This window comes from Chelonia mydas, chromosome 13, assembly GCF_015237465.2.
Source record: "Chelonia mydas isolate rCheMyd1 chromosome 13, rCheMyd1.pri.v2, whole genome shotgun sequence".
In the NCBI taxonomy this organism is placed as follows: Eukaryota; Metazoa; Chordata; order Testudines; family Cheloniidae; genus Chelonia; species Chelonia mydas.
The window spans coordinates 4,955,617-4,982,237 of NC_051253.2; the positions used below are offsets into that span (position 1 = coordinate 4,955,617).

Here is a 26,621-nt window from a genome sequence, read left to right on the forward strand (position 1 = left end):
CCCCGCCGCGGGAGGCTGCGCGAAAGAACTACGAGTCCCGGCGTGCCCCGCGCTCCGCAGGGCTGGCGGGGGGGGGGTTGGGCGGACTGCGGACACTGGGGTGGCTGAGTGCATCGGCAGCCCCCCCGCTTCGGCCCCGCCGCGTCCCCCGGCTGCGGGGAGCGGAGCCATGGGCGGGGAGGACGAGATCGTGCGCATCGCCAAGCGGCTGGACAAGATGGTGTCCAAGAAAAGCGCGGTGAGTCCGGTGGGCGGGGAGACCCAGGGGTGCCCCCCAGCTCCCGCCCCGGAGCGCCCGACCCCGCTCCCGGGGTCCCCCCGGAGCGCCTCGCTCCGCCCCCCAGCGCCTGGCGTGCCCCCTTGGAGCGCCCCTCTCCCCTGCTCAGCTCCCGGGGTGTCCCCCCCGAGAGCCCCTCTCCCCTCCTCAGCTCCCTGCGCCCGCCCCCCGGAGTGCCCCGCCCCCCAGCGCCATCTGTGCCCCCTTGGAGCGCCCCTCTCCCCTGCTCAGCTCCCGGGGTGTCCCCCCCGAGCGCCCCTCTCCCCGCCTCAGTTCCCTGCGCCCGCCCCCCGGAGTGCCCCGCCCCCCAGCGCCTGGCGTGCCCCCTTGGAGCGCCCCTCTCCCCTCCTCAGCTCCCTGCTCCCGCCCCCCAGCGCCATCTGTGCCCCCTCTTCTCCCTGGGGTGCCCCCTTGGAGCGCCCCTCTCCCCTCCTCAGCTCCCGGGGTGTCCCCCCCGAACGCCCCTCTCCCCTCCTCAGCTCCCTGCACCCGCCCCCCAGCGCCATCTGTGCCCCCTCTTCTCCCTGGGGTGCCCCCTTGGTGTGCCCCTCTTCCCTCCTCAGCTCCTGGGGTGTCTCCCCCCGGGTGCCCCTCTTCCCTCCTCAGCTCCCTGTGCCCGCCCCCTGGGTCCACCCGGAGTGCCCTGCCCCCCAGCACCATCTGTGCCCCCTCTTCTCCCTGGGGTGCCCCCCTTGGCGTGCCCCTCTTCCCTCCTCAGCTCCTGGGGTGTCTACCCCCGAGCACCCCTCTTCCCTCCTCAGCTCCCTGCCACCGGGTTGCCCCCTCCCTGAAGAGAGCCCCACTAGCACTCCAGTCATGTCCCCTGGGGTGCCCCCTACCAGTCTGTGGCCTCCCCTGTCTCCAATTGTGTCTCCCCTCAGTATGTGTACTCAGGGGTGCCCCCGCAATGTCCCTGGTTATCCCCTTCTCTCCTGAGTGTGCCTCCATCCCTCTCATGACCTGGTTTGTGCGACCCCCTTTCCGTCCCCCATACCCCTCTCCCTACAGCCCTATCCTGGGGTGTCCCTCTGTCCCCTTCTGAGCCCTGGGGTCCCCTCTCCCTGCTGCCTTTGTGGAGTGTTTGCCACACCCCTTCCTTTGTTCTCAGTTATGTCCCCACCACTGCGTCCCCAGGTATCTCCCCAGAACATCTAGTATTCCCCAACACAGCCCCCCAAAGCCTGCTGCTGCCCCCAATGCATTGTCCCATACAGCCCCCTGTCTTCTGCTGTCCCTCGCTATGTGTGTGCCCATAGCACCCCTTCACCTACTGTCAAGTGGATCTAGCTCCAGTGCCCTCATGTTCCCTATCAGTAGGGCCCTACCAAATTCACGGTCATGAAAAACGCGTCCTGGACCATGAAATCTGGTCTCCCCCCCTGAAATCTGGTCTTTTGTGCGCTTTTACCCTATGCTATACAGATTTCAAGGGAGAGATCAGGGTTTCTCAAATTGGAAGTCCTGACCCAAAAGGGAGTTGCAGGGGGGTTGCAAGGTTATTTTAGGAGGGGATCACAGTATTGCCACCTTTGCTTCTGCACTGCCTTTGGAGCTGGGTGGCCGGAGCGTGGCGGTGCTGACTTAGGCCCAGCTCTGCAGACAGAAGTGCAGAAGTAAGGGTGGCAATACCATACCATGCCACCCTTACCTGCAGGAGATGGTTCTGCCTTCAAATCTGGGCCCCCAGCCAGCAGCCACCACTCTCCAGCTGCCCAACTCTGAAGGCAGCCCGCCTCCTACAGCAGCGCAGAAGTACTGCAAACCCGCCCCCCCCACAACTCCCTTTTGGGTAGGAACCCTACAATTACAGCACCTTGAAATTTCAGATTTAAATAGCTGAAATCATGAAATTTACGATTTTTAAAATCCTGTGACTGTGACATTGACTAAAATGGACTATGAATTTGGTAGCGCCCTACCTATCAACCATTTTGCAACAAAGCATTGTAATTCTGGGTTAGCCATCTACAACATTGTGGTAGGCGAGCCACCTGTTGCTTTCTGCTCCAGCCCTGTTAGCCCCCCTCCTTGGTGCTTTCCTTGCAGAAATGCATGGTGGGCCCTCATCTATGCCTTTCTGCCCCTATAGTCCCCTCACCAGTGCCCTGCTGAAAAGCACATGCATACAGGGAACCCTCCTTTGCCTTTTGGTGGCCTTATCATTTACCATCAGACCTCCGCAGAAAAGCATGATGAGTCTGGGGGAGCCCCTCTTGCTGTTCCCAAATCCTCCCCTCAGCTTCCTTGTACCTTCCCATTGCAGCTTCGCTGACTCCTGAAGCCACCTCCCATCAGTATACCTGCAGCCACCATCACTTCCTCTCAGCCCCCTGCAGTACAGGAAAGGGTAGACCTTGCAGCTCCCTCAGCCCTCTGAGGTCTCCATTATTTCCTATCACTCGGTCATCACTGCCTTGCCTCAGAAGGGGAGCACCATCACCTTCCCTTGCTTCCCCATCCTATTCCGCTGCAGTAGTGAGATGAGGAGGAAGCTCCCATCATCCCTCTGTAGCCAGAGGTGTGAAGAGCTCCTTTCTTCCTCTCAAATGGCCAGAGACAGGGGAAGCACTCCCATCGTCTCCTAGTATGACAGGAAGCTTTCTGCTGTCTCCTACCTACTTGTGGATTCCATTTGCCTCCCAACCTAGAAAGCTTTGGTGGGAGAACTCATAATCAATCTTCACAGCTGAAGTGAGGGAATTCCTTCATTTCCTTTCTCCCCCCAGCTCCTTCTGCATCTCCTTCCTGGGGACTGATCCTTTCTTGCTTCCTCCTCACCTAGCAGTTCTCCCCAACTTCTGTGATTGCCCTAGTTCTCCCACTTCAGTCCCCAACTTCCTTCTTCAGAGGTGGATCCATGTCTCCTCTTAACCTTCCCTTTATACAATAGCTATTTCTCCAATCTTCTTCCCCTGGACTGCCCCCCAATATGCTTTCTCTGCCATGCAGACCTGCTCTCCAGTACTCTTCCTCCCTAATTCTCTTCTGTCCCTTCACTGTGAAGATAAAATGACAATCTCTGCTTTCTCCTAAAATCACATCACTGAAGAGGTCCTCAGCCTCAAAGTGGTGGGGTGTTCTTGAGAACAGGAAGCATGAAAGAATCATTATTGTTGAATTGGCTTCCAAGTGTCAGTGATGAGCAAGGAGAAGCAGTGATTTGACCTAGTTGGCATTGGAGTGTAAGGTAATGGACTGTCCAGTTGGTAGTTTAACAGGTGGGTCACTATATCCTGTGATTTTTGGCTACTAAACCATGTGCAATTTACAACTCATGAACCAGCATCCAAACCTTTGGTTACTGCAGTCATAGTCCTTCGCCACTGGATCCTCATTTTGAGTACTTGTGCCCCACTCTGGCCCCACCTTGTCAAATGAGGAAGTTAACTTTAACACACAGTGGTCCCAATCCTGCTTTCACTGAAGTAAGTGGCAAAACTTCCTTTGAGGGGAACAGGAATTGGGCCATTATGTGCACCGTAAAGGCTGGATTTATTTGACTCTTGATCTCAGAATGTCAGAAAGAAATTTGGCAAGTCATTCATTCTGGGTAAGTTGCTGTAAGGCTCCTGAGGGAGTGAATTGTCTGTGTGTGTGCATATTGAAACCTTCAACTTCACTTTGATTTAGCTCTCTCAGCCTCTGTCCTGCAGGATGATGCTGGCAGCTGGATCTCTTTCTGAGCTGAATCGGAAACAGCCTTTCTGCATGGAGGGAGAGGGATCTGAAGCTGAAATGTCTTGTCAGTTCAGGCTGCTTCACACCATTGCAATTATAGTCTCTGTAGGTTTTGTGTTCCAAATGGGCCTGGAGTGGTTAGTATTTTAAATGAGCTGTTAAATGTGAACACTAGAAGGCCTTGTCGGTTAGGAGAGGAGGGGAAGAAACGGCAGTCTGAATGGAGGCTGACAGATTCCAGGCTGTCGTTTTCACGGAGAGCACTGCGGAAGTGAGGCTTTGCTAACATCTGTCCGTAGAGTTTGCAATTGTACCTGATATTTTAAAATGTGCACATGGTGTAGTTAGAGCCATGCAGCAGCTGAATTTTCTGGACAATGAAGCTGATGAGTGAACATTTTACATACCATGTTCCAGGCGACCTGCTTCCTAACTTCCTTGCTTCTTATCAATTTTGATTCAGTGGTCAAAGCTTTCCTAAACGGCAGTGGGTGGACATCCTGAGTACTTTTGCAAAGCAAGTTTTCCTTCTAGCCACAAATCCTACCAGGGACACAATGCCAGCAGCTCTCTCCTACCATAGGCACAATAATCACTACCCCCAGGGCTGACTGTGAAGTGCTCTAAGAGCCTCTGATGCAATATCTTGGCAAAGGTATCCGCATCATCAAGCAGGTTGCTTAAAATGGTGATTTGCTAACAGGATTATTCCTAAAGGAAAAATGTCGTGGGAGGGTAGTTTTTTAGATGGCAGTTTTTGTCTGAGGTTCATTGCTTCGGAGTTGTAATTAAACCATCTGGATAAGGATAATAGTAAACTGTGTAAGTAGTAGCATAATAGAATTGTGCTGTGTGCCAGGACAGATCTGTTACATAACCAGGGCCAGTTCTAGGCACCAGCAAAACAAGCAGGTGCTTGGGGTGGCACATTTCTAGGGGAGGCATTCCGGCACCGGCCATGCCGCCCCTAGCAATGTGCCCCGCCGCCCTAGCTTGCCTCCGCCTGCTCCCCTGAGCGCGCCACCGCCACTCCGCTTCTCCCCCCTCCCTCCCTCCCTCCCTCCCAGGCTTGCTGCGTGCGAAACAGTTGTTTCGCTCGGCAAGGCTGGGGGCGAGGGAGGAGAAGCCGAGCGGCGGTGCGCTCGGGGGAGGTGGAGGTGAGCTGGGGCAGGCAGCGGTTCCTCTTAACCACTCCCCGGTTACTTCCTGTGCTCCCCCGAACCCTCGCTTACCTCCGCTCCACTTGCTCCCCTGAACACGCTGCCTCTCCCTCACCTGAGAGGGAGGGGGGAGCAGGCAGAGCGGAGGTGAGCTAGGGTGAGGGGTTGCAGGTGGGGGAGAGCCGCAGGAAGCAATGGGGTGGGGAAGGGGTTGGGAAGGAGCGGAGTTGGTGCGGAGCGGGGGGTGGGGGGTGGGGCATGGAAAAAAAAGTGGGGGCGGCCAAAAATTTTTTTGCTTGGGGCGGCAAAAATCTTAGAGCCAGTCCTGTACATAACGATGCTTCTCTGTCTTGCTTGGTTCCCATACCTTAGCTAAGGCCTCATTATATACTGTTAGTTCAGGAATATAATGGGGATTGTTTCTAGTGTCATCTCAAATATCAGTCCCAAGATTGGTTGGTTGGCTCCCTCATGCTCTAGGAACAATTATTGCTTCATTGGCCTGTGTAGGCTGAGTTTAAGTAGCTGTTCTTCCTTCAGTGATATGGTAGAAGTGGCCCGTAATAACTTTTTTTTTTTTTTTAGTAACTAGTAGATTTCCTCCTCTCCCCCCTTCTTTCACAGGATGGTGCGATGGATTTGCTGAAGGAACTGAAAAGTATGCCTATAACTCTGGACCTCTTGCAGGTAAATCATGCAACTAAGGCAAGGAAAACGAAAATCTAGATGGAGGTGGAATAAATGCTGATTTTTTTGGAATGAGATTAAGCCAGTCTCCCCTGCCATTTGTCCCCTCTCCCCAAAAACATCAAACAACGCTATGCAATGTTATATTTATAAAGCCTCACCAACAGAGGGGCTTGGGGTACTATTCATCACCGTCATCAGAAGAAATTCAAAATTCCATTTGTAAACATGAAGTGAAAAGGCCAAGCTTCACAAAACCAATGGAGGGATCGGATTAAAGAAGGGGAAAACAGATTGGGGAAGCAGCAAATGTGTGGCCAGGAGCAGCCATATTTTTTAAAAAGCTTTTGTAAAACTACTAACAAACGAGAGCATCAAGGTATGTTTTAAGTGGGGGGACAGGGACTGAAGCAGAGCTTGAGGGGAAGCACAGCCTAGGGCCCACCAAACTCATGAAGCTGATGGAATCCATAAAAGTTGGGGGGCATGTTCCATCGGGATGAGATTCTAGGGAAAACTCTCGGGCCAGGGGATAACTCCAGTCTGGTTTTTAGAGCTAGGTTAAATAGTTAATAAAAGTTAAGGGCTTTAGTAATATGCTGAAACTTAAAAACATTCCTTATGGGCTTTCGTTACAATTAAGGTGCTGACCGTCCTTTTAAAAGAAAATCCTGTTCGAAGAATGGTTGTGGTTTAAAGGCTTGAAGTATTGTGCATTACAGCTGTGCATCTGTTTATAATTTTGGCCCTGTTTTTAGATTTCTAGGACTCTCTGAGGGATTTTCTTTCAAATCATGTTCAGTTTTGAGTAATATATGTACTGCTTCTAGGTGGTTAGGAAGGGGAAAAGGTGTCATGGGAGATGGAGTCCACCAAGAGACAGCCATATGCTATGTAAGCCAGATATTCAGGACTCACCGAAGAAGCCAGCTGGTTGGTAGCTGCTCTTCTGTAGAAGCATCAAGCAGCTGGCCCTGTCTCCAGGGATTTGTACACCTTGGTCAATGCTGCTGTGTCTTGTGGTGGAGACCTGTTTTTCTCTAATTTTAGCGCCATTGGCTAAGTAGTCAGTTCTTGAGTGGTTCACTTCTTGAATGTTGGTTTGCAGTCCACCCGGATTGGGATGTCGGTGAATGCGCTGAGGAAGCAGAGCACTGACGATGAAGTGATATCGCTTTCCAAATCACTTATCAAGTCCTGGAAAAAGCTTCTCGGTAAGAAAATAAGCAGGGTTTGTTGAATTCAGTTTACCAAATAGCCAACTCTAGCTGCTTTGCTATCCTGTAGGCTGCATTACTCCTTCAAGCTTCTGTCTGCATCAGTAGAAATAGGAAATTCTAGCAGGCCACAGAACTTAGAACCTTAAAATTAGACTCCTCATCTGGAGGGTTTCAGTGAATTCCATTTAATAACATTGAGTTCCTATTTTAAAAGAAAATGGTCCCTGCAGAAGAAGTGGAATTAAGGGCCAGGACTGCATGTATTTAATGGGTACTTGCTCAGGCTTGCGCGGTTTGAAATAACAATAGTTAGCGTGACAATGATAGTAATACTCTGATCTTATTTATAAAGTTCTCCATTTGCTGACTGAGGTGCTGCAACTTAACGTAAATGTAATATTAAAATATAAACTAGCATAACCGATAAAAAGCCAACTAGTGTAACATCGTAAGAAACCTGCTAGAAAGCATTTCCAGTTGCGATGGGTTGGATCAAGAGGTCTTATTTAAAATCTTATTGCTTGACTATGCTTCCCGGAATGGGATATTGTAATGCTTAATGAGCAAATGTTCATAAAGCTCTTTGAAGATGGTATTTTGCCTTTTGCTTGCTCAAAAGCATTAACCCATTCAACCCCCTTTCAGACTAGCTAATTAGCATGATCCTCATTTTTTCTAAAAGTCAGTCAACTTGTCTAACTTAGTGAGTCATTAGCACGCGGGGGTTAGAGCTCAGGAGTTTGTCTCACACTTCTTTGTTCATTCCTCTAGACCACCCTGGAAATAAAAGTGCTTTATAAACAACCTTTCCTGTGGAATTTCCAAGAATAAATGGAAATACTCCACCTGAGTACTAATAAAGACACTTTATCAGGCTTCTGGAGCCACGGAATTGTTTTTTTTTTTTGCTGACTACAGAACATGAAGCCCTAAGCCCTTTTAATTTCAAATCAGAAGAGAGGATATGTCTTGAGTGGGTTATTTGTGTCATTGGTAACTGATGTAATTGTCTTTAGCATAAAGCATGCTTCTGAGCCATATGACAGTACCTGTGTGTGGTGAAGCTCAGGGTAGAATGTCCTTTCATCAAAACTAACAAGTCTGTTTGAGTCAGTAGAAACAAATATCTTCCATATTTAATACCATCGGGGGCTGTTCAAAGTGTATGTGAAATGAACTGCTAGTTCCAGTCTGCATCTCAAAGAAACCTCCTACAAATAACTTGGCAAAGAAGCCAAAGACAAAACGGGTGTTGGAGACTGGACTATCTTTTCCTCCCACTTGCTGCTGGGGCTGGTCCTTCTACATCAGGGTGGATACGTAATGGTGGGACCATAAAGGGAAGTCTTCAGTGTCTGTTCCTGGCCTGTATCTGTTCTGCGTTTAACCAGAACTTCTGTCTCCAGGACTGTGAAGCCATCACCTTCCAACAGCACCGAACTACCTGGAAAAGAAATACAATTTATTCTTTTAAGAAGTGTGTATCCCTGGCCTTCCAAACACCTACCTTGAGAGAGGGGCTGGCCCTCATAGTCACTTTTGAAAATTGGATTGGGTTTAAGTCCCATTTTCAAAAGTGATTTTTGAAAATTTTATTGTCTATATTCAGCAGCAGGGGCCTCACTAGAAAAGAAACTTTGGCTGGGATAGGTCTTCCCTCATGAAGAAGCTAATCTCCTCAGGGAATGAAGGACGGGTCCTTTCACACTGGCTAGCTAGGGAAAGGTTTGTGGTATGTTTGCCAGTTGCCTGACTCCTTGCCACTCAAAGGCAAGTAGAAGGATTACCATGGGTGCATTACAGAGTAGTTTAGGCTGTATAGACCTATTCCTCCATGCTGCTTTTCTGGAGCTAGTCACTTACCTCTGACCAAATATCCAGGCTCTTAACCGTACTTTGTGCTCTGCTTAGTGTAGTCAGGATTGTGGTGTGAAGATCAACCCTGAACCCTCTGTAGTGTCTAAAGTGTTTGTTTTTTCCCTCTTCTCACTGGGTGCAGATGCTTCAGAGGACAAAAGTGAGGAGAAGAGGAGGAATTCTTCCTTGTCGGCATCCTCCTCAAAGGAGAGCGGTGACTCGAGAGACCAAAGGTAACGCTTCCTTTTAGCCCAAGATGATGCTGTTGTACATGTTCCATCACTTGGGGTTTTCTGTGTTAACATTTGATCTTTAATGTGTCTATTGGGCTGTGCAATTGGTCTGCTCAGGTGCCTCATTCTGGTCAGACCTGCCAGGAGTTCAGCCTATCCAGCAAAGGTGACAGGCTGCCTGTAGATCCGTGTTCTATAATAAAGAGAAACTACAACTGTAATGGAAGAATAAACATCTACAAAAGACAGTGGCTTTAGTGAGTTTTTTTGCTTTCTGTTATACATGATTTGTTTTACCTTCACGTTTCCATTTCCTTCTGTTTCATGCTGGTTTCTTTCTCTGTTAATAAAACATTCCTTTGGGTTTGATTTTGTTTGTGTTGCATTTTTATATTTTTTTTCCCTTTGCTTGTTGTAAACCCTTGGAGTCCTTTAGAAGGGCTGTGACTATGCTCAGCCTTAGCATTTTAAGCTGATGCATGGGAGCCAAGTATTCACAGATGCTCCTAGCAGGAGCTTCACCCCCCCCCCACCCATTCCCTGCACAATGATCTCCCCTCCACAAGCGGTGGAAGAAGTCCACCCGCCTGCCATGCCCATGCATCTAGCTGGTCTGCTGCTGGCTCGCCCCTCTTCATGGCGTGGGTGCTCCCCAGCCTGTTCCCCATCTGAAAAATGTAGTTAGAACAGTCAGCAAGGGGAAGTGGGGCCCAGATGGAGGACAGGGAGGTTCTGGGGTGGGACCAGCTTCATCAGAGTCCCAGCTGTGCCTCCCAGAAGCAAGAGACCGATCTTTCCTTTTAGCCAGATTTCCCAAAAATCCCGCACAGACTCCAGGAACCTAGCCATTTCATAAGGTGTAAAACACCTGTGGATTAGTCAGTTTCTTAAGGATTAATATTAAGAATGTAAGAATGGCCACACTGGGTCAGACCAAGGGTCCGTCTAGCCCAGGATCCTGTCTTCCGACCGTGGCTTGTGCCAGATGCTTCAGAAAGAATGAATAGAACAAGGCAATTTTGAGTAATCCACCCCCTGTCGCCTGGTCCTAACTTCTGGTAGTAAGAAGTTTAGGGACACCCGGAACATGGGGTTCCATCCCTGACCATCTTGGCTAATAGCCATATTCTAGTTTCTGTTTATTGGTAACTCTCTTAGGTCTGTATTTGTCTCTCTGGTTTGCGAGTTTTCCCATGCTCATTAAAGTGCGTACCAGTCAGTCAGTCCCTAGCCTCTTTACCGTGTCTCCTTTTTGTTTCAGAACTGTCACGTGACTGCTGTTGCAGCTTAGTTATTTTCAAACCCCTGCAACTTTGTGCAGGGCTGGTACAGTGAAAGTTACTTACGTGATGGCTGAGCTACAGCAGTTTAACTTGCTACATATATATCCTCCTCCACTTGTGTATAAACTTGAATTAAATGTTCCAAAAGATCATGATCTGGCATGTGCATTGCAATGTTTTTAATAACAATGGATCCCTCTGATTTTGAGGCCATAAACCCAGCTGCAGTGCAGTGTAAAATTGGAGCAGGGACTGTCTCTTGTTCTATGTTTGTCCAGTGCCTAGCACAATGAGGTCCTGGTCCATGACTGGCTTTCCTAGGTACTAATTCTACAAATAACATTAATCTGGAATCTCCCAGCTGAAATTTTCCCTTTGCACTGTGCAAAGGCAAGGATTTCTCTGGGACGGAGGTGGCAGAGCTTCCCGTATTTTCAGTGAAAGGCGTGCTTTTGTAAGTTGGGAGAGGAGTGGTGTGAGCACAGGATTGGGACCCAGGACCACCCGCCATCTAAATCCTGCTTCTGACACTGGATCCTTCTGTGCCCTTGGGCAAGCGTCTTCAATTCTTACCCCCATTTCTCAATCTGTAAATGGAGAATGATACTTGCCAGCCATATAGGAATCTGGTGAATCTTAGTTCATTTGTGTTGGCAAAGGGGAAAGTGCGTTTGTGTTAGGCTGATGGTATACTAGAGTCAGGAAATAACATCTCAGAGAAACCTCTGGCTTAGCCTCTGATAGACTTTCCTCAGGAAATGCTTGTGAGCCTAAAGTAAGGGGCTTTTCCCAGCACATTGCCCAGAGTTCCTCAGCTGTCCCCAGAGCCCCTGGGAGAGTGAGTAGGGTGAGAATTGTGTGAGTAAAACAAACCCAGTCTGTTAGGACACTCGCAGTTTGGAGGAAGCGGCCTGGAGTTGTTGCAGCCCAAATAACACACCAGTTGTGGTCATGGAGGCAGAAATATGGTGCTACACGCTTTTTCAGCAACCAAGGACCAATGGATTTCCCATCTGTCCCACTGCTTTGTCCTCCACCAGTAAGGCTTTAGGAGACACTGTGCAGCTGGTACTTCTTTTTCATTTCAAAGTGTGGTGCAGACATTAAACCTTCAACACCCCTGTCAGGTAGAAGTACCTCTTCCTTTTACAGAGGGGAAACTGAGGCAGAAGTTAGGGGTTAGAGATATTTAGCTCCTGTCTCCTAGCCCGTAGCCAGTCCCGTACATCATGCTTTCTCGTTACAGAGAGAAGAGCATATGTTCCTCTGATGGTAATGAAAGAGACTCCCAATGTGCCCTGACAAACTCAGAGAGCTTATTGGCCAAGAATTGCCCCTTGTGAAGGACAGACTGAGGCTAAATTAGTCAGACAGTATGGCTGATCTATGGGCGATGAGTGCACTACTAGGCTGGTTTGATGAGGCTGCTATCAAAGCTGTAGAGAGAGGCCAGCCAGTGTTGAAATGTACATACTTCAGCCATGTAGTCTGACAGATTTTGGCCGAGCCTTTACCCTTGTGTCAGTGAGGAAATTTGGGATACCTCTTGGCCCATAACTTTTCTTGATTTCTGCGGTGCAGATGGGGAATTTCTTTGGCAATGACTAGGGGAACTAACATCAGTAGAGCTGTATCCAATGTGGAGGTGGAGCTTGTTCTGGTAGGTGAGATATTTACGTGACACACTAGTATATGGTATCCCTTATAAAATTATATCCTGCAGTTCTGTATTGTTATGATTCAGAGCCCTCTGGATGGTGTAGTATTGTGGACTGTTACTACAGTATTTTTTAATAGGTTGCATATAGAATGTCTTCATCTCTGGCAGCACTGTGGTTTCTTTTTTGCCAGGACACTCATCAGGCCACTTATTGGGAGCGTCTGGATTTGTTGCCTGTCAGTGTACTACTTTTATGGCAATTTCTTTCCACTGCAGTCCAAATCCTATTACGTGTCTGGCCATCACACTTGTCATCATTTTGTTCTTGTGTCACTTCTTTTGTAATGCGGAGGACTTTTTATTCTCCTCTTGGGTAAAGTGTACAGCCTCATTCCCATGTTTGACAGGAGCAGTATGAACCCCCAGGATTTCCTGAAGCAAAGCTGCTCTGTGTGGTGTGTGAGGGTTCTTATTTGCCAACTATTGTAAAGAGAGACAAACCCCCTCTTACACAGACTTTGTAAATGTGGCCTGCACTGCTGTGAAATCTGTTCTGTTTGATCCAAGAGCAATCAGCTGAGGTTGTTCTCAGGCTTGCTATGGTTTTAAACTGCAGGAGTGAGGAGAAGCTTGTTCTGCTTTCCTGCCGGTCCATTGGACTACGGTCTACTCTCAGTGCTTCAGTTACCTTTCATTCTACTGCACAAGCAGGCAGCTGCTCTACAGGGTTTTGGGGTTACTTTGAGCCATAACCTTCCTGGGGCAGGTCTAGGTGACTTCTGTCCCTGAGGTAGAACTGCACTTAGACACACAACACCTAGTGAGGTTTGTGGGGCAGAATATCAAATTCTCTCTGAGGTTGGCAATGTCTTTTTATACACATGTCCACAAGTGAGTCTTCCAAAGCTTTGGTGGATGGTTGCTTCTTGGGCTGTTGAATTCTACCAAACCACAAGCTCATGTAACAGCTGCTAGGTACGGCAGGCTTTGCACATTTCCCTGGATGAGTTTTTCTTGGTCTATTTAAAGCATCAATTGTTATAGGCCCCATTTGCATGCATGCAATCACTTGTGCACTCCATAGTTGGCAGGAATGGTATGTGCAAATCGCACTGAAAATCAGCAGGTACTCCACATCTTTCAAACACTAGGCCACTTTTCCTTAGCTCCCTAAATATTGATTTAAGAATCTAATTTTCGGCAGCCAGACTTGATGTTTTAGCTCTTAAAGCACATGGAGCTTATTTTACTCCTTTTTAAAGATGTTTAATTAGCATAGATGTGACAGTTAATGGAAGCGGGGTCCTTGAGTGGAGATTTTGCTTTGGGATACTTTTGTGGCTCAATGTTTCTATCAGGCTGAGACAAAGGACTTGTAAATTTCACCCAACAAAAGCACCAGTCTCATGGCGACAATTTTAGAAGTGTCTTAGAGCCCCACGTGATCCATGGAAATATACATTCAGCCATGTATGGGTAGTCTGTACAGAGAGGCATAGATTCATATGTACTGCAGTAAACGATGGAACTTGCTCCCTTCAAAACAGCAGCTGTTTCCTGGCAAGCCACCATTTGCAGCATCTCTTGCAAGTGACACTGTCTATACTCAGCTTCGTGACACTAGTTTTTTAGTCTACATTTTCAGAAAAATGCACACACAAATTCATTTGTGCTGATAAACTATTGTACATCTCAGTGACTATTTGGGCCATTGTAAATCTGGCCCCAAGACTTACATTTTTGCAAAAATAGGCCCTGCAGGCCCCTTTTGCACATTCAGTTACTACAAAGATGTTTAGACACCTGAAGATGCAGATGAACCCCTAGTGGATTTTGCAAAAACGCCTAAACCAGTTACCTGCCCAGATCAATGGGAGTTAGGTGCCTAAAAGCCTTTGAGGATCTGGACCTAAAGGCTTTTGTTCAACCCCTCCACAAGCGCCAGGCTTCAAGCTCCCTCTGCGTCACTGTGCCCTAACCCTTATAACATTGCCCCTGCAGGGAACACCAGTAGGCCTGAGCAGGTAGTTCAGCTTCCCTTCCCATTTCATCCTTGGCTACTTTACTGTCTGTGCCTGCAGGGTGCCATTTGGGGTAGGGTACGTCCAGAACTAGCGTCAAACCACTTCCTCCTCTCATGACAGCGTAAGATTTTTGGGCACTGATATGCTAGGCTGGGTTGGAATTAGCCCTACTGAACTATTCCAGGGTCAATGCCTTGAGCTGTCCAAGTCCCATTGTCCTACAGCAGCAGCTTCACGATTAGAAGATAAACGCACAAGGTTCTAGGACAGCTTCATCTCCTTGCTAGTAAACCAACAGACCAAGGACAGTAGAGTGGTGTCTGTTTCCGTGGCTATAAATGTCAACTCTAAAGGAGTCATTCTCTCCCTCTTCCATAGAATGGACAGAAAACGGGTCGGGTTCTCTGCGGCCCCCCCACTGGTGGGGAGCTGGTTATAGACTCCCTGATTCTGTGCCCCTGCCCCCAAATAGGTTAAACAGCTGGATGTGGTCCCTAGGGATCAGATATCAGCGGAGGCTAGCTGGAGTGCATGGGCTTTGGCCACTCCCCCTCTCTGCTGCTGACATGTCCTCTGCCAAGGGGGCTGTGGAAAGGGAAGTCTGCTGGGGCTCCCCAGTGCTGGGGGAAACCTCAGCAGCAGGCCTATGGTTTCTGCTCCCTTTGTGTTGCCTGAATGTGCAAAGAGAAGAGAAGAGGACAGAGAACCTATCTGTATACGCAGGGGATCAAATACCCTGCGAGGCTGAGCATACGATACAGAGGCTTTCACCTCCAGGTCACTATCTGAAGTTCAGCCTAGGTCAGGAGGAGCTGAAAATATTCCCTTCTTGTTAAGTGGCCTAGAGGGAGTGAGTAGGTGTTTCCAGGCTGTTTCCTAGTGGTGGTTTGTCCACATTACACTCGCTCTTGTTAGCAGCTCAGTTGGTGAGGGCTAAGCCTGAGAGGGCATGGACACTCATTTGCCCTTTCAGCCCTAGTAGTGGGCCTTCCCACCGCAGGGTTAAGCTACGTGGCTAGAGAAGCTTGCACTGTCACTGTCTGGGCTGTACCTGCTCTGTGAATACACAGAGGACTTTAGTCTCCAGGGCTGTCCAACCAGCTGTAAGTGCATCTGTAAATAAAACCTGTGAATGCTATGGGGCCTGACTTTAGAAAACCTGTGTGTGATTGTGCATGCAAATGACTGGCTGTGCCTGCCCATGAGAATGACCCTGATTCACCATTACAGGTGCAGTTACTCAATTAGCGTGTTAATTCACAGCTGTTGTCCATGCTCCCAACACCTCTGGAAATTTGGGCCTTGAATGACTCCAAGTTAGAAGCCTTGATGTGTCTCTCCTAACCAGTGTGCTCTAAGGAAAGGTTCAGAGTGGGGGAGTTCTGGTTGCAAGACCCATTGTGATTGTCACTTAATACTACAGTACAGACAAAGCCCATGTCTCTCACCCTCTACTTCTCGTTAACTGCTGACCTTTTCTACAGGTTTTACAGCTATATTTCAACTCAAATCATAGAGTCATAGAATATCAGGGTTAGAAGGGACCTCAGGAGGTCATCTAGTCCAACCCTCTGCTCAAAGCAGGGCCAATCCCAATTTTTGCCCCCAATCCCTAAATGGCCCCCTCAATGATTGAACTCACAACCCTGGGTTTAGCAGGCCAATGCTCAAACCACTGAGCTATCCCTCCCCCCCATGGGACTCGTTTGAACTGTTTTGGTGGTAGGAGTTGCTGTGTTGAAGAGATGAGGCTTTACATAGAAACCAAAGAGGTTACAATCTGTGCTGAGAGAAACTGTGCTATGGGACAGAGAGGGGGTTCTCTGCCTTCATCCTACATTTGGGTAGTACTCTCGGTCAGGGCCAGGCTTCCTGGGGTGTCATAAACAGGGAACATCTTCAGCTGGATTCTAATAATCTTCACTGAAAACCCCCTCACCAGTCGGGAATTTGCTAAGCAGCGCGCCATTACCAACGCTCAGAAATCAAGTCACGCTAATTGTGGGTGGAATTCACCTCTTCCCATTTAAAGCCGGGGTAGCAGGGAACTGAGTGGGGGGCTGGAGACATAGAATTCAGACCCCTCTACCTCTAAGCAGGAAGTGAGATTACAACTCGGAAGGACTGCTCTCCTGTATGGGGTCTTTTGGTGACTGGGTCCGCATAGTTATGGATCCCGTTACTTCTTTCCTGGTCTACTTCCTAATAGTCCTTCATGCTGGCCTCCCTTTGCCGTGTCCAGGGGGAGTAGCGGCCCTGCTGCACCCCTTCCCTCAAGAGGTCCCATAGACAGCCCCACCACAGTGCAGACATGGGGTGAAGGGCCTTGATCTGATTTTCCCCTCTGGCCTGCATTTCGCTCTAGAAGATTGAATTTCAGGCACTTAGCTCAGCCGAGAGCCTTGTTTTCGATACAGTGTTTTTGGCCATGAGACCATAGCCCCGGTGAAAGGTGTGGGCCTGCCAGCCCTGGAGATTAGAGATCTTTATCTCTGGAGAATCTGCAGTGCCGTCAGTAGCTGAGCAAACTTCTCCTTGTTACCCTGCCCATATGCCTCAATCTTGAGCTAGAGGAACTGCCTCTGGGGACATGAGTCTCCATGGCCCATTTGCTTCTGGGGCTCTCTGATGAACCTACCTCCTAGGGTGCTAGTTAGAGGAGCAGTTTCTGATGTGGTCACTTAGGAACTGGACTGCGATCACCTGACTCATTCAACAAATATCAGATTCACAGGGGGAGCAGAAGGGGTGATGTTTACATTTATTGCATTTTGAAGGGGTGAATAAGGGCATAATTTGGGGGAAGTGATGCATAGAACGATAAAATATTGGGGCATGATGGACCAGCTCACTAGAATGGCTAGACATGCCTGACCCTAGCATTTCACATACGGTGGGAGTTCATGGTGCGGAATGGACCATCCTTGATCTTGTTGCATTTTAAGAATGTGCAGAGGAGCACACAGTGTTTATTTGAACAAACTCCTTTATTTGACTGGATATTCTAATTGCTCGCTGAAGTGCCTTGCAATGCATTGTGTGGTGCGTGTAGTGCTTCAGATAAAAAAGTCTCTTTTTTTCTTTTCTTTGTTACACCAAGGAAATGAAATACACAAACACTCCAGGAATAAAATCGACCCTACTCCCACAATCCTAGCCCAGGCCCCCTCACTCCACCCCAGTTCTAACAGAATTCACTCCTGAGCCCAATTAATTTTAAACTCCCCACAAAGCGGGCATCTGTGAAATGAGTCGGGCAATCCCTGAGGATCCCATCGTCGCTAACTGGCATTGATGTGACTGGGATTTTTGCCTGAGTAAGGCTCTTCCTCGGGTCTCGGCATGTCATTCCAGGAGGTTCCATGATCCAGAGAGCTCTTACTTGGAGTTGAGAATTCCCATATGGCTGTGTGCCAAAATACCAGTGCCAAACTCCCCAGGCCCCATGTTGGCAGGTAACAGAAAGTCGAAACCCAAGCATGGAGTATTGGCAGTGTCCAATAGCTGTGTAATAGCCCTTCTCATTGGGCCTGTTAGGAGATTTTAAATGGGAAACTCTAGGTTCTGTGGCAGGATTCTTGGGTCAAGCTGTGTTAGGGGAAGCTCCAAGTCACCTCCTTGTTCTGCTGATAGAGGGGTGACCTGGGATAGTTCTGCACCAGCCCGGAAATGCCCCATACAGAGCACCATCTCTGTAAGGCAGTCTTTTTGCAAAGTGGATTCACTGAATGCTCCAGTGCTGATTGTTCAATGTAGGGACAAGGCAGGCACGGTAATCTCTTTTATTGGACCAACTTCTGTTGGTGAGAGAGACAAGCTTTCGAGCTCCATGGAGCTCTTCTACGGGTCTCGGCATGTCATTCCAGGAGGTTCCACGTTCCAGGGAGCTCTTACTTGGAGTTGTGGATTCTCGTATGGCTGTGTGCCAAAATACCAGCGCCAAACACCCCAGGCTTCATGTTGGCAGGTAACAGAAAGTCAAAACCCAAGCATGGGGTATTGGCAGTGTCCAATATCTGTGTAATAGCCCTTCTCGTTGACCTGCAAGGATATGACCGTTTTCTTTTTGTTCAGTGGAGTAAATCAGTTTGCATAGACAACATCATAGAATCATAGAACTGGAAGGGACCTCGAGAGGTCATCTAGTCCAGTCCCCCGCACTCATGGCAGGACTAAGTATTATCTAGACCATCCCTGACAGGTGTTTGTCCAACGTGCTCTTAAAAATTCCCAATAATGGAGATTCCACAGCCTCCCTAGGCAATTTATTCCAGTGCTTAACCACCCTGACAGTTAGGAAGTTTCTCCTGATGTCCAGCCTAAACTTCCCTTGCTGCAATTTAAGCCTGTTGCTTCTTATCTCATCCTCAGAGCTTAAGAAAAACAATTTTTCTCCCTCTTCCTTGTAACAACCTTTTATATACTTGAAAACTGTTATCATGTCTCCTCTCAGTCTTCTCTTCTCCAGACTAAACAAACCCAATTTTTTCAATCTTCCCTCTTAGGTCATGTTTTCTAGACCTTGAATCATTTTTGTTGCTCTTCTCTGGACTTTCTCCACATCTTTCCTGAAATGTGGCACCCAGAACTGGACACAATACTCTAGTTGAGGCCTAATCAGCACAGAGTAGAGCGGAAGAATTACTTTTCTTGTCTTGCTTACAACACTCCTGCTAATACATCCCAGCATGATGCACACTTTTTTTTGCAACAGTGTTACACTGTTGACTCATATTTAGCTTGTGGTCCACTATGACCCCCAGATCCCTTTCCGCAGTACTCCTTCCGAGGCAGTCATTTCCCATTATGTATGTGTGGTACTGATTATTCCTTCCTAAGTGTATACTTTGCATTTGTCCTTATTGAATTTCATCCTATTTGCTTCAGACCATTTCTCCGGTTTGTCCAGATCATTTTGAATTTTAATCCTATCCTCCAAAGCACTTGCAACCCCTCCCAGCTTGGTATCGTCCACAAACTTTACAAGTGTACTCTCTATGCCATTATCTAAATCATTGATGAAGATTTCGAACAGAACCAGACCCACAACCGATCCCTGCGGGACCCCAGTCTTTATGCCCTGCCAGCATGACTGTGAACCATGGATAACTACTCTCTGGGAAAAGTTTTCCAACCAGTTTTGTACCCACCTTATAGTCACTCCATCTAGGTTGCATTTCCCTAGTTTGTTTATGAGAAGGTCATGCGAGACGGTATCAAAAGCCTTACTAAAATCAAGATATACCATGTCTACCACTTCCTCCCTATCCACAAGGCTTGTTACCCTGTTAAAGAAAACTATCAGGTTGGTTTGACACAATTTGTTTTTGGCAAATTCATGCTGAATGTTTATCACCTTGTTATTTTCTAGATGTTTGCAACTTGATTGCTTAATTACTTGCTCCCTTATCTTTCCAGGTACAGAAGTTAAGCTGACTGGTCTGTAATTCCCCGGGTTGTCCTTATTTCCCTTTTTATAGGTGGGCACTAGATTTGCCCTTTTCCAGTCTTCTGGAATCTCTCCATCTATAGTATTAGGCTTCATTGATAGGTTATAAGGACTTGTCAGCATCCACATGTGTGCAGAGCCACCCCAGCTCCTAGGAGCTCTGTGTTCATTTCCAGGGATAGCCCTATTGGTTGGCATATTGTCATCTGTGTGAATTTGGGGGGTGGGCTATTGGCCAAGGTCTTTGCTCTGCTTTTTCCTGATTGGTTTTACGTCATCGTAACGAACAGGATACTTGACCACATTGTCGTTGAGCCCTGTGCTGCTCTCAGTGACATGAACTGAATCATTCTGACAGGTGAAGTTTCTCTTTTAGCTCCAACAAAAGGCAGGACCCGCCGAAGACTCCGACCACACCCAAAATCACCACCTTTCCGCCGGTGCCCGTCACCTGTGACGCTGTCCGCAACAAATGCAGAGAAATGCTGACTTCTGCTCTGCAGACCGACAGTAAGTAACCAGGAGCCTCGCCTAGGGCAAAGGCTCCACTGGGCTGGCTACAAACTCCTGCAGGGGCCCCTTTGCCATGCATTCCTAGTGAGTGTCAGAACCATCTGTGAGTAGAGGTCAGTGCTGCAGTAGGGAGGAGTTCCAGGCTCACAAACAAGAGGACCGTAGCCCTTAATCCCTTGGATAAAGTTTATTTCACCCAGGAGATCTGAGGATCGACCTCTCTGTGCCGTAGAAGGGATGAGAGTGGGGGTGGCCAACTGCTACCTGACACTCCTGTTGGGAGTATTCCGCTGGGCATCTAGTTAGGGTGACCTCAAGCCAGGGAAGTCCCATAGGCATTGGGTTCACTCCCCATCGCCCGGTCTTGTCCGATAGCTTTAAAACTCAGCTGACATCCTCATTTCCCCGCTGGGAGAAAGTGGAGCTGGAATGCGATGGGCTGGATATGTTAGTAACCACACTGCTGCCCATTGTGTTCTGCAGCTAGGGCTGGACTCTTAGGGAACGCAGCTATTAGAATGGATCCCCTGGAAGGTCGTACGTCTCTAATGGCTTGGGGTGCGTTTGTCCCTCAGTTACACCTGTGCTGCCCGGGTTGAAGTCAATGGGAGCTGTGGGTGCTCGGCACCTCGGAAAAGCAGTCCCTGAGTGTCCCAAGTTGGGCCCCTAATACTTGGGATGTCCAAAAGGGGAGGTCACCTTTGAAAATGCGGGCCTGGCTGCATGCTGAGGCTCTGCATGAATTTGGAATGATGGAGCGTAAAAGACAGATGGAGAAATGCACAAGTCACAAAGCTTTGTTCAAATCGCTCCTGTATGTCTGACATGTCAGAGAGTGGTAATGGCAAGAATTTCATTGTATCGTCACCTCACCCCATCCCTTGTCTGCTTTAAGGAATCCCAGCCTGTGGCTGTCCATCCCCTTCCTGCTCATCAGTCATTTGCCATGTCCAGGCTCCAAACACACAATCATTACATCACTCAGGCTGTTCCTTATACAATAAAGGTTGTTTACTGGATTTCACCAGCTCTTTGCTCCAATTAGAGTGAGTAGGAAGTGGGGGGGAGATAAGGGTGTGGGCGGAGGGAGGTTGCTGGGCATTTGGCCAAGAATAAGTAAAGTGAAGGCCTGATTCTGATTACACCAGCTTTACTGCTGTGTAACTCCATGGATCGGAGTGGAGTTATCTCCAGGTTACACCAATGTGAGATCAGAATCAGGCCCTATGTATACACCTTTGGCTAAGCTATAAGTTCCCGGTATTGTGTTGGTTACGGGCAAACAAAGCATATTACTGCACCTGGGTGCCAATCATTGCCTTCGCTCTGGACACCCCTGTTGGAGCCAGTGGAGCACCAGAGGGCAAAAGTCAGCTGGTGGTCATCAAATTTTGTCGTTGTATTTTAAAATGTGTCAAGGGTGCCGAGGCACTGCCGGTGACAGAGACAGTGAGTGAGTCGAGATAGGCAGAGAGCTTGATATTGGTCCCCAGGATCTCCCTTAGGGCACTATACCCCAGGGTCTCCCTTAGGGCACTATACCCCAGGGTCTCCCTGAGGACTCTCTTGGTGTTCGAAAATGATCAGTAATTGTGCGGGTTGTTCTTTTGCAGATGACTACGTTGCCATTGCTGCTGACTGTGAGCACCTCTCTGGCCAGATTGAAGAATATATCCTTGCGCTATTGAGCGTTCCGTGAGCAGCACCCCGGGGGGGGTGACGTTAACAGGCCAGCAGGAAAATAGGGGCGAATGGCGTTGTTTGTGCAGCCCGGGCTCTGGGCGGGGTCGCAGCGTTTTTCTGGATTAGCAGAGCTGCAGGTTAAAGAGGAAGCCCCTGGATGCATTTGTTGTCGACTCAGAACTGACCCCCTCACTGGTGAGATTGTGCATGGCTGCCTGTTTGTACTACTCCGATTGCCCCATCCTCCTGGGAAACAGACATTCCCTGGCAACTTTCCCACACTTACCTCCTTGATGGCACTCATTGCCACCAGGCCATGGGGCAGGGGCCAGGCAAGATATAGCAGTTGATGTCACGTAGCCTGCTAATTTCAGATAAGATAGAGTGTGTGTGTGTGTGTGTGTGTGTGTGGGGGGGGGGGGGGTTAGTTACATGCTGTTAGTGTAGGGTTGCACAGCTTTCTAGCCGCTCTAGTAGATAACAGCAGCACGTGGAGGTACTTGAGGATAGTGGAAATCAGAGATTAATTCCACCATGCTGCCATTCCAGCGCTGGGGAGGAGTCATTCGTTAGAAGGGAATTAGCTGCAGCACTGGGACCTCTCCTCTCCTCCCGGTCCTAAATTGGCTTTGAGGGAACCCCTTTGCAATTTATTTCTGGGGAGGGCGGCAGCTCAGCACTGGTCCTGGCACACATTTGACAGCTCCTGCCGTGCAGGCAGGGAAAGAGCCCAGCATCTCCCAGTATTAATCCCCGGCCTTTACGAGTGCTTGAGTTTGGTTAAATTCAACAAAACCATGGCCTGGCAAGTATATGTGGCCTGCTGGTCAATGTGTGGGCCTGGGAGGCCTGATTCCGGCTTCTACTCAAAGCTCTGCCACTGACTTGCTGTATGCCTCCGGGCCTGTCACTTTAACCCTTCAGGGCCTGTGTCCTCATCTGTCCACTGGCTGCAGTAACACCCCTATCTCACAGGAGACTGAGGCGAAATTCCTTAACGCTTGGAAAGTGCTTTGCGATCCCTGGATCCGAGCAACGGAGGTGGCAGGGCTAATTATTTCCCTTGTAGCTCCTTAACTGTCCTCGTACGTATATACCAAGACGTCAAGAACACCGACATGAAGTACAAAAACCGCGTGAGGAGCCGCATCTCCAACCTGAAGGACTCCAAAAACCCTGAGCTGAGAAAGAATGTGCTGTGTGGAGCAATCACCCCGGAGCAGATCGCGGTGATGACCTCAGAGGTGAGGAGAGGAAACTTTCATAGGTGTTACCTTAAGGGATCGTGTCCCGTTGATTAAGTTCAAGGTAGTAGCTGGTCTGCTCTCAAGATGGCAGCTCCGTTAAGGTTCAGACTAGCAGCAGCCAGTGATGTGCATGTCAGGATCAACCATGTGTCGGGGAGCTTTTTAGTTACTCAACGGAGTTTGGAGCCAGAGACTGGTCCTGGACAGCTCTGGAAACTGAAGCCCCCTGTGTATCCACAGAGCACTACAGGACACCCTTCCCTGCACTGTCTCAATGCTGGCTGGAGAAAGCACTGCTACAATTCAGTGGGCAGTTCTGTACTTGGCCTCTCAGCTGAGAATCCCACACAATGGGGCCAGTTAGTGGTGGAGACATTTGTCTACTGGAAGCTAGACCGAGCATCCCAGTCACTTCCCATTGGCCAGAGGTGACATGGGCTGGATTTGAACTGGTAACCTATAGTTGAGAGGCTCTGTAGCCCATTATCTGTCCCTTCAGCCATCCAGCTCTGCTGGCTGTGTTCTCCCTCTGCTTCAGTGGGACCGGCAGCAGTGTGGTGGGAAAGTTGAGCTGATGTGCCTTTGTTTGTTTCCTAAAGGAAATGGCCAGTAACGAGCTGAAGGAGATCAGGAAAGCCATGACGAAGGAAGCGATCCGGGAGCACCAGATAGCTAGGACGGGAGGGACCCAGACCGACCTCTTCACCTGTGGGAAGTGCAAGAAGAAGAACTGCACTTACACTCAGGTTAGCCACCACCTTTGCTTATAAAGGATATCCTACTGCAAGGTTCTGAGCCATCTCCGGTCAGACTAGTGGAAGCTGATGTTCAGCATCTCCCCAGCTGTCCTTGGCACATCATGGGATTGGGCACTGTCAGGTGGCACGAATCCTGCAGCTCACCAGGAGAACCACAAGGGCCAGATTTTTCAGGGTTGTTTAGGTCCACAAGGTATCTGCAAAATGTGCTCACTTAATTTGCGTGTGTAGTTACCATGACTGGCAGCTGGGTCACTGCACATGCAGAGCACCCTAATTATCCCTGAGCATGTGCTGTGACCTGAGATGTGCAGGTAGTTGCAGTGATTTGACATGCAAGGAGGCACCCAGGATCATCTGCAAGCTTTGAAAATCTGGTTTCTAGAGTTTAGTAAAGTTCCTGTGTCTGACAAGCCTGTTCAGAGGCCGCGGTCACATACCAGGATCCCCTATAGGCCTAAATACAAACCAGATTGGTAGTTTGCAGGCAGCAATGACAGCATATGGCCCTGGCAGACTGTAAAGCCGAAGTTAGGACTAGCCTGTAAAAGAGAATGGGTTGAGTGCTTTTTTATGTTTTACTCTTAAACCTGTGGCTGGAGGATTGGGAGATGCAGAGGCAATTTCCTTAGGCACTTACCTACACCAAAAGCATGAATATCATGGATCCTGTGAGCTCTATTCTTTCCAGATTTCAGAATGGGAATGGATCAGCTGTGAGCTCGAGCTAGGGTGACCAGATGTCCTGATTTTGTAGGGATAGTCCCGATATTTGGGGTTTTGTCCCTATTACCCCCCACTCCCCTCCCAATTTTTCACACATGCTGTCTGGTCACCTTAGCTACAGCACACAGAGCGCAACCTGCTATCGGAACGGACTGCGTTAGGCTGGTGTTTTAACCACTAAAACAGAAGCCCTTGCTGCTTTGAGCCCATGCTTCAACACGAATCAGTTTCCGGGGGTGTCATGGCAAATGGTGACAGGTAGATGGACCATCCCCCATGGCAGTAGGTATCAGCCACATAAAGACCATTGGGGACTCATCTGCAGAGTGCTGCCATGGTGATGACCAGAAAGAAAATGCACTCTTTGACTAGCCCAGCCCCACGTGTGACCGAGCCAGGCTAGTGCTGGGCACTGACAGTTCAAACCTGGAAGCCCTAAGGCCTTGTCTGTAGCAACGGTGGGCACACCGATGTAGTGTAAAATGGCATTTTCACCACCATCCTGTCTATGCCTGCTGTTGGCAGTTATCCAACACAATGGTGACAATCCCAGTGCCCTACCTCCATGACAGCTTCCACTGTCCCTGCTGTCAGATGGGGCTAGTGCAAGGGGAGGTCATGGCTGAGAAGCATCTGGGGTGGAGACACAGCCAGAGGTTTCCTTGTACATGTCAGCAACATAGTGTCTCTCAGGGGTCTGCGCCCTGGTTCTGATCGATGAACCCAGAGGATATTTGAGGACTACCATGGAAAGCCCATTATGAATCTCTTTGAAAGGTCCAAGTGGGGGCTTTTCCTTCCCATTTCCTTTCTTGTCTCCTTCCCACAGGTGCAGACCCGCAGCTCTGACGAGCCCATGACCACCTTCGTCGCGTGCAACGAGTGTGGGAACCGCTGGAAGGTAGAGCGTGAATGACACTTGTTTGAATGAGGGTGGGAAAGGTATTAAGATAAGTGGTGTTGACAGCTGTAGTTTGTCATTTTAGGAATAAATCCTTAGCCCCCTTCCAAGCCCCAACTGACTCTAGCAACTGCTATCACACCCAGGCTAGAGGGAGAGACAGAGCATAACATGTCCAGCGAGTCTGTGGGGATGGGACACTCAGAACTTCTGCTCTGATCACTGTTAGGGTGGACTCGGCTGCTGGCTGTATAGAGCACATGATCTTCTGGGATACAGCGGGACGATGCCTTTGCAGCCAGTCACTTTGCAGGCCTGGCCAGATGTACATGCTGGCATTGGTGGGAGATCAGTGGTGCAGGAGTTCGTAGAACAAGCTCAGCCTCCATGGCCCCATTCACCCGCAACAGCCACAATGAATCATGCCGCCCGTGGACATGGAACACTTCTCCGGAGCACGTTCACTAGGCTGCTCCCCTCCTGCCACGCACCCGACAGAAGGGAGGCAACAGTGACAATTATTCAGGCTTTTAAAGCTCTCACATTTTTGCCCCTTTGTGCTGTGCCCAGACTTGGATCAGAGCAGAAACCTTAGCTATAGAGTGAATGGTGAACAGCAACAGCACTGGCCCCAGCCCCTTGATGAGAGTGGCACGTCCTTATGCCCAGCTCTCTACCCCGCCTTTATATTGTTCACCCTCATTTACACAGGGTGGTGCCTGTAGCTTCCCCTGCAATGGGAGCTGAATGGTGACGCTGGAGGTTAGCAAGATCGCCCATCTTTAGAGGAGAAGGTTCCCCCTACTCCAGGAGGAGCAAGATTCCCCAGCCCCATGAGGAGGGAGACCGTCAGCCAGATCCCTGGTTCCTTCGTGGCCACAAGTGCTGCCCGCGGCCCTTGTTTACAATGGGGTTTTCTAATCTGGGTATAAACTTCAATCTCTTGCAGTTCTGTTGAGACGTCCGTGAGCCCGATGGCAGCGGCCGAACCTGGACAGACCACAACCTATATTCTCTGACTTCTCCAGCCATTGTGTACCATATCCCAAGTGAGTTTCCGTTGTGTCACACACTAAGTGCATCGTCTTGGGGGGAGACCTGGCTCTCGGGTTGTGCACCTGTGGAGAGAAGCAGCTATGATTGGAATCCAGGGGGCAGAAAGACTGGCAGGAGAGTTCACTCCATGCATTTTGGCTGTATTTTCTCATCCAGATAAGTATTGTCATTTTTTCATAACAGTATTAAACTTCTTCTTTTTTTTTTTT

At 49.1% G+C, this 26,621-nt stretch overlaps 1 protein-coding gene across 1 annotated transcript; it reads left to right on the forward strand.

The window, feature by feature from the left end:
* On the forward strand, positions 1-26,621 carry TCEA2 (transcription elongation factor A2). The gene is made up of 10 exons (XM_037915827.2): positions 1-238; positions 5,740-5,802; positions 6,911-7,016; positions 9,022-9,112; positions 19,905-20,038; positions 21,655-21,711; positions 22,814-22,968; positions 23,571-23,717; positions 25,285-25,356; positions 26,306-26,621. Exons 1-10 carry the CDS (start codon positions 170-172, stop codon positions 26,312-26,314), a joined length of 903 nt encoding a protein of 300 aa, XP_037771755.1. The 5' UTR covers positions 1-169; the 3' UTR covers positions 26,315-26,621.

Coding starts and splice junctions, on each gene's coding strand:
- TCEA2 (XM_037915827.2), top strand. CDS start 170: ATGGGCGGGGAGGACGAGATCGTGCGCATCGCCAAGCGGCTGGACAAG. Junction 239..5,739: donor TGGTGTCCAAGAAAAGCGCG/GTGAGTCCGGTG, acceptor CTTCTTTCACAG/GATGGTGCGATGGATTTGCT. Junction 9,113..19,904: donor GGTGACTCGAGAGACCAAAG/GTAACGCTTCCT, acceptor TTTCTCTTTTAG/CTCCAACAAAAGGCAGGACC.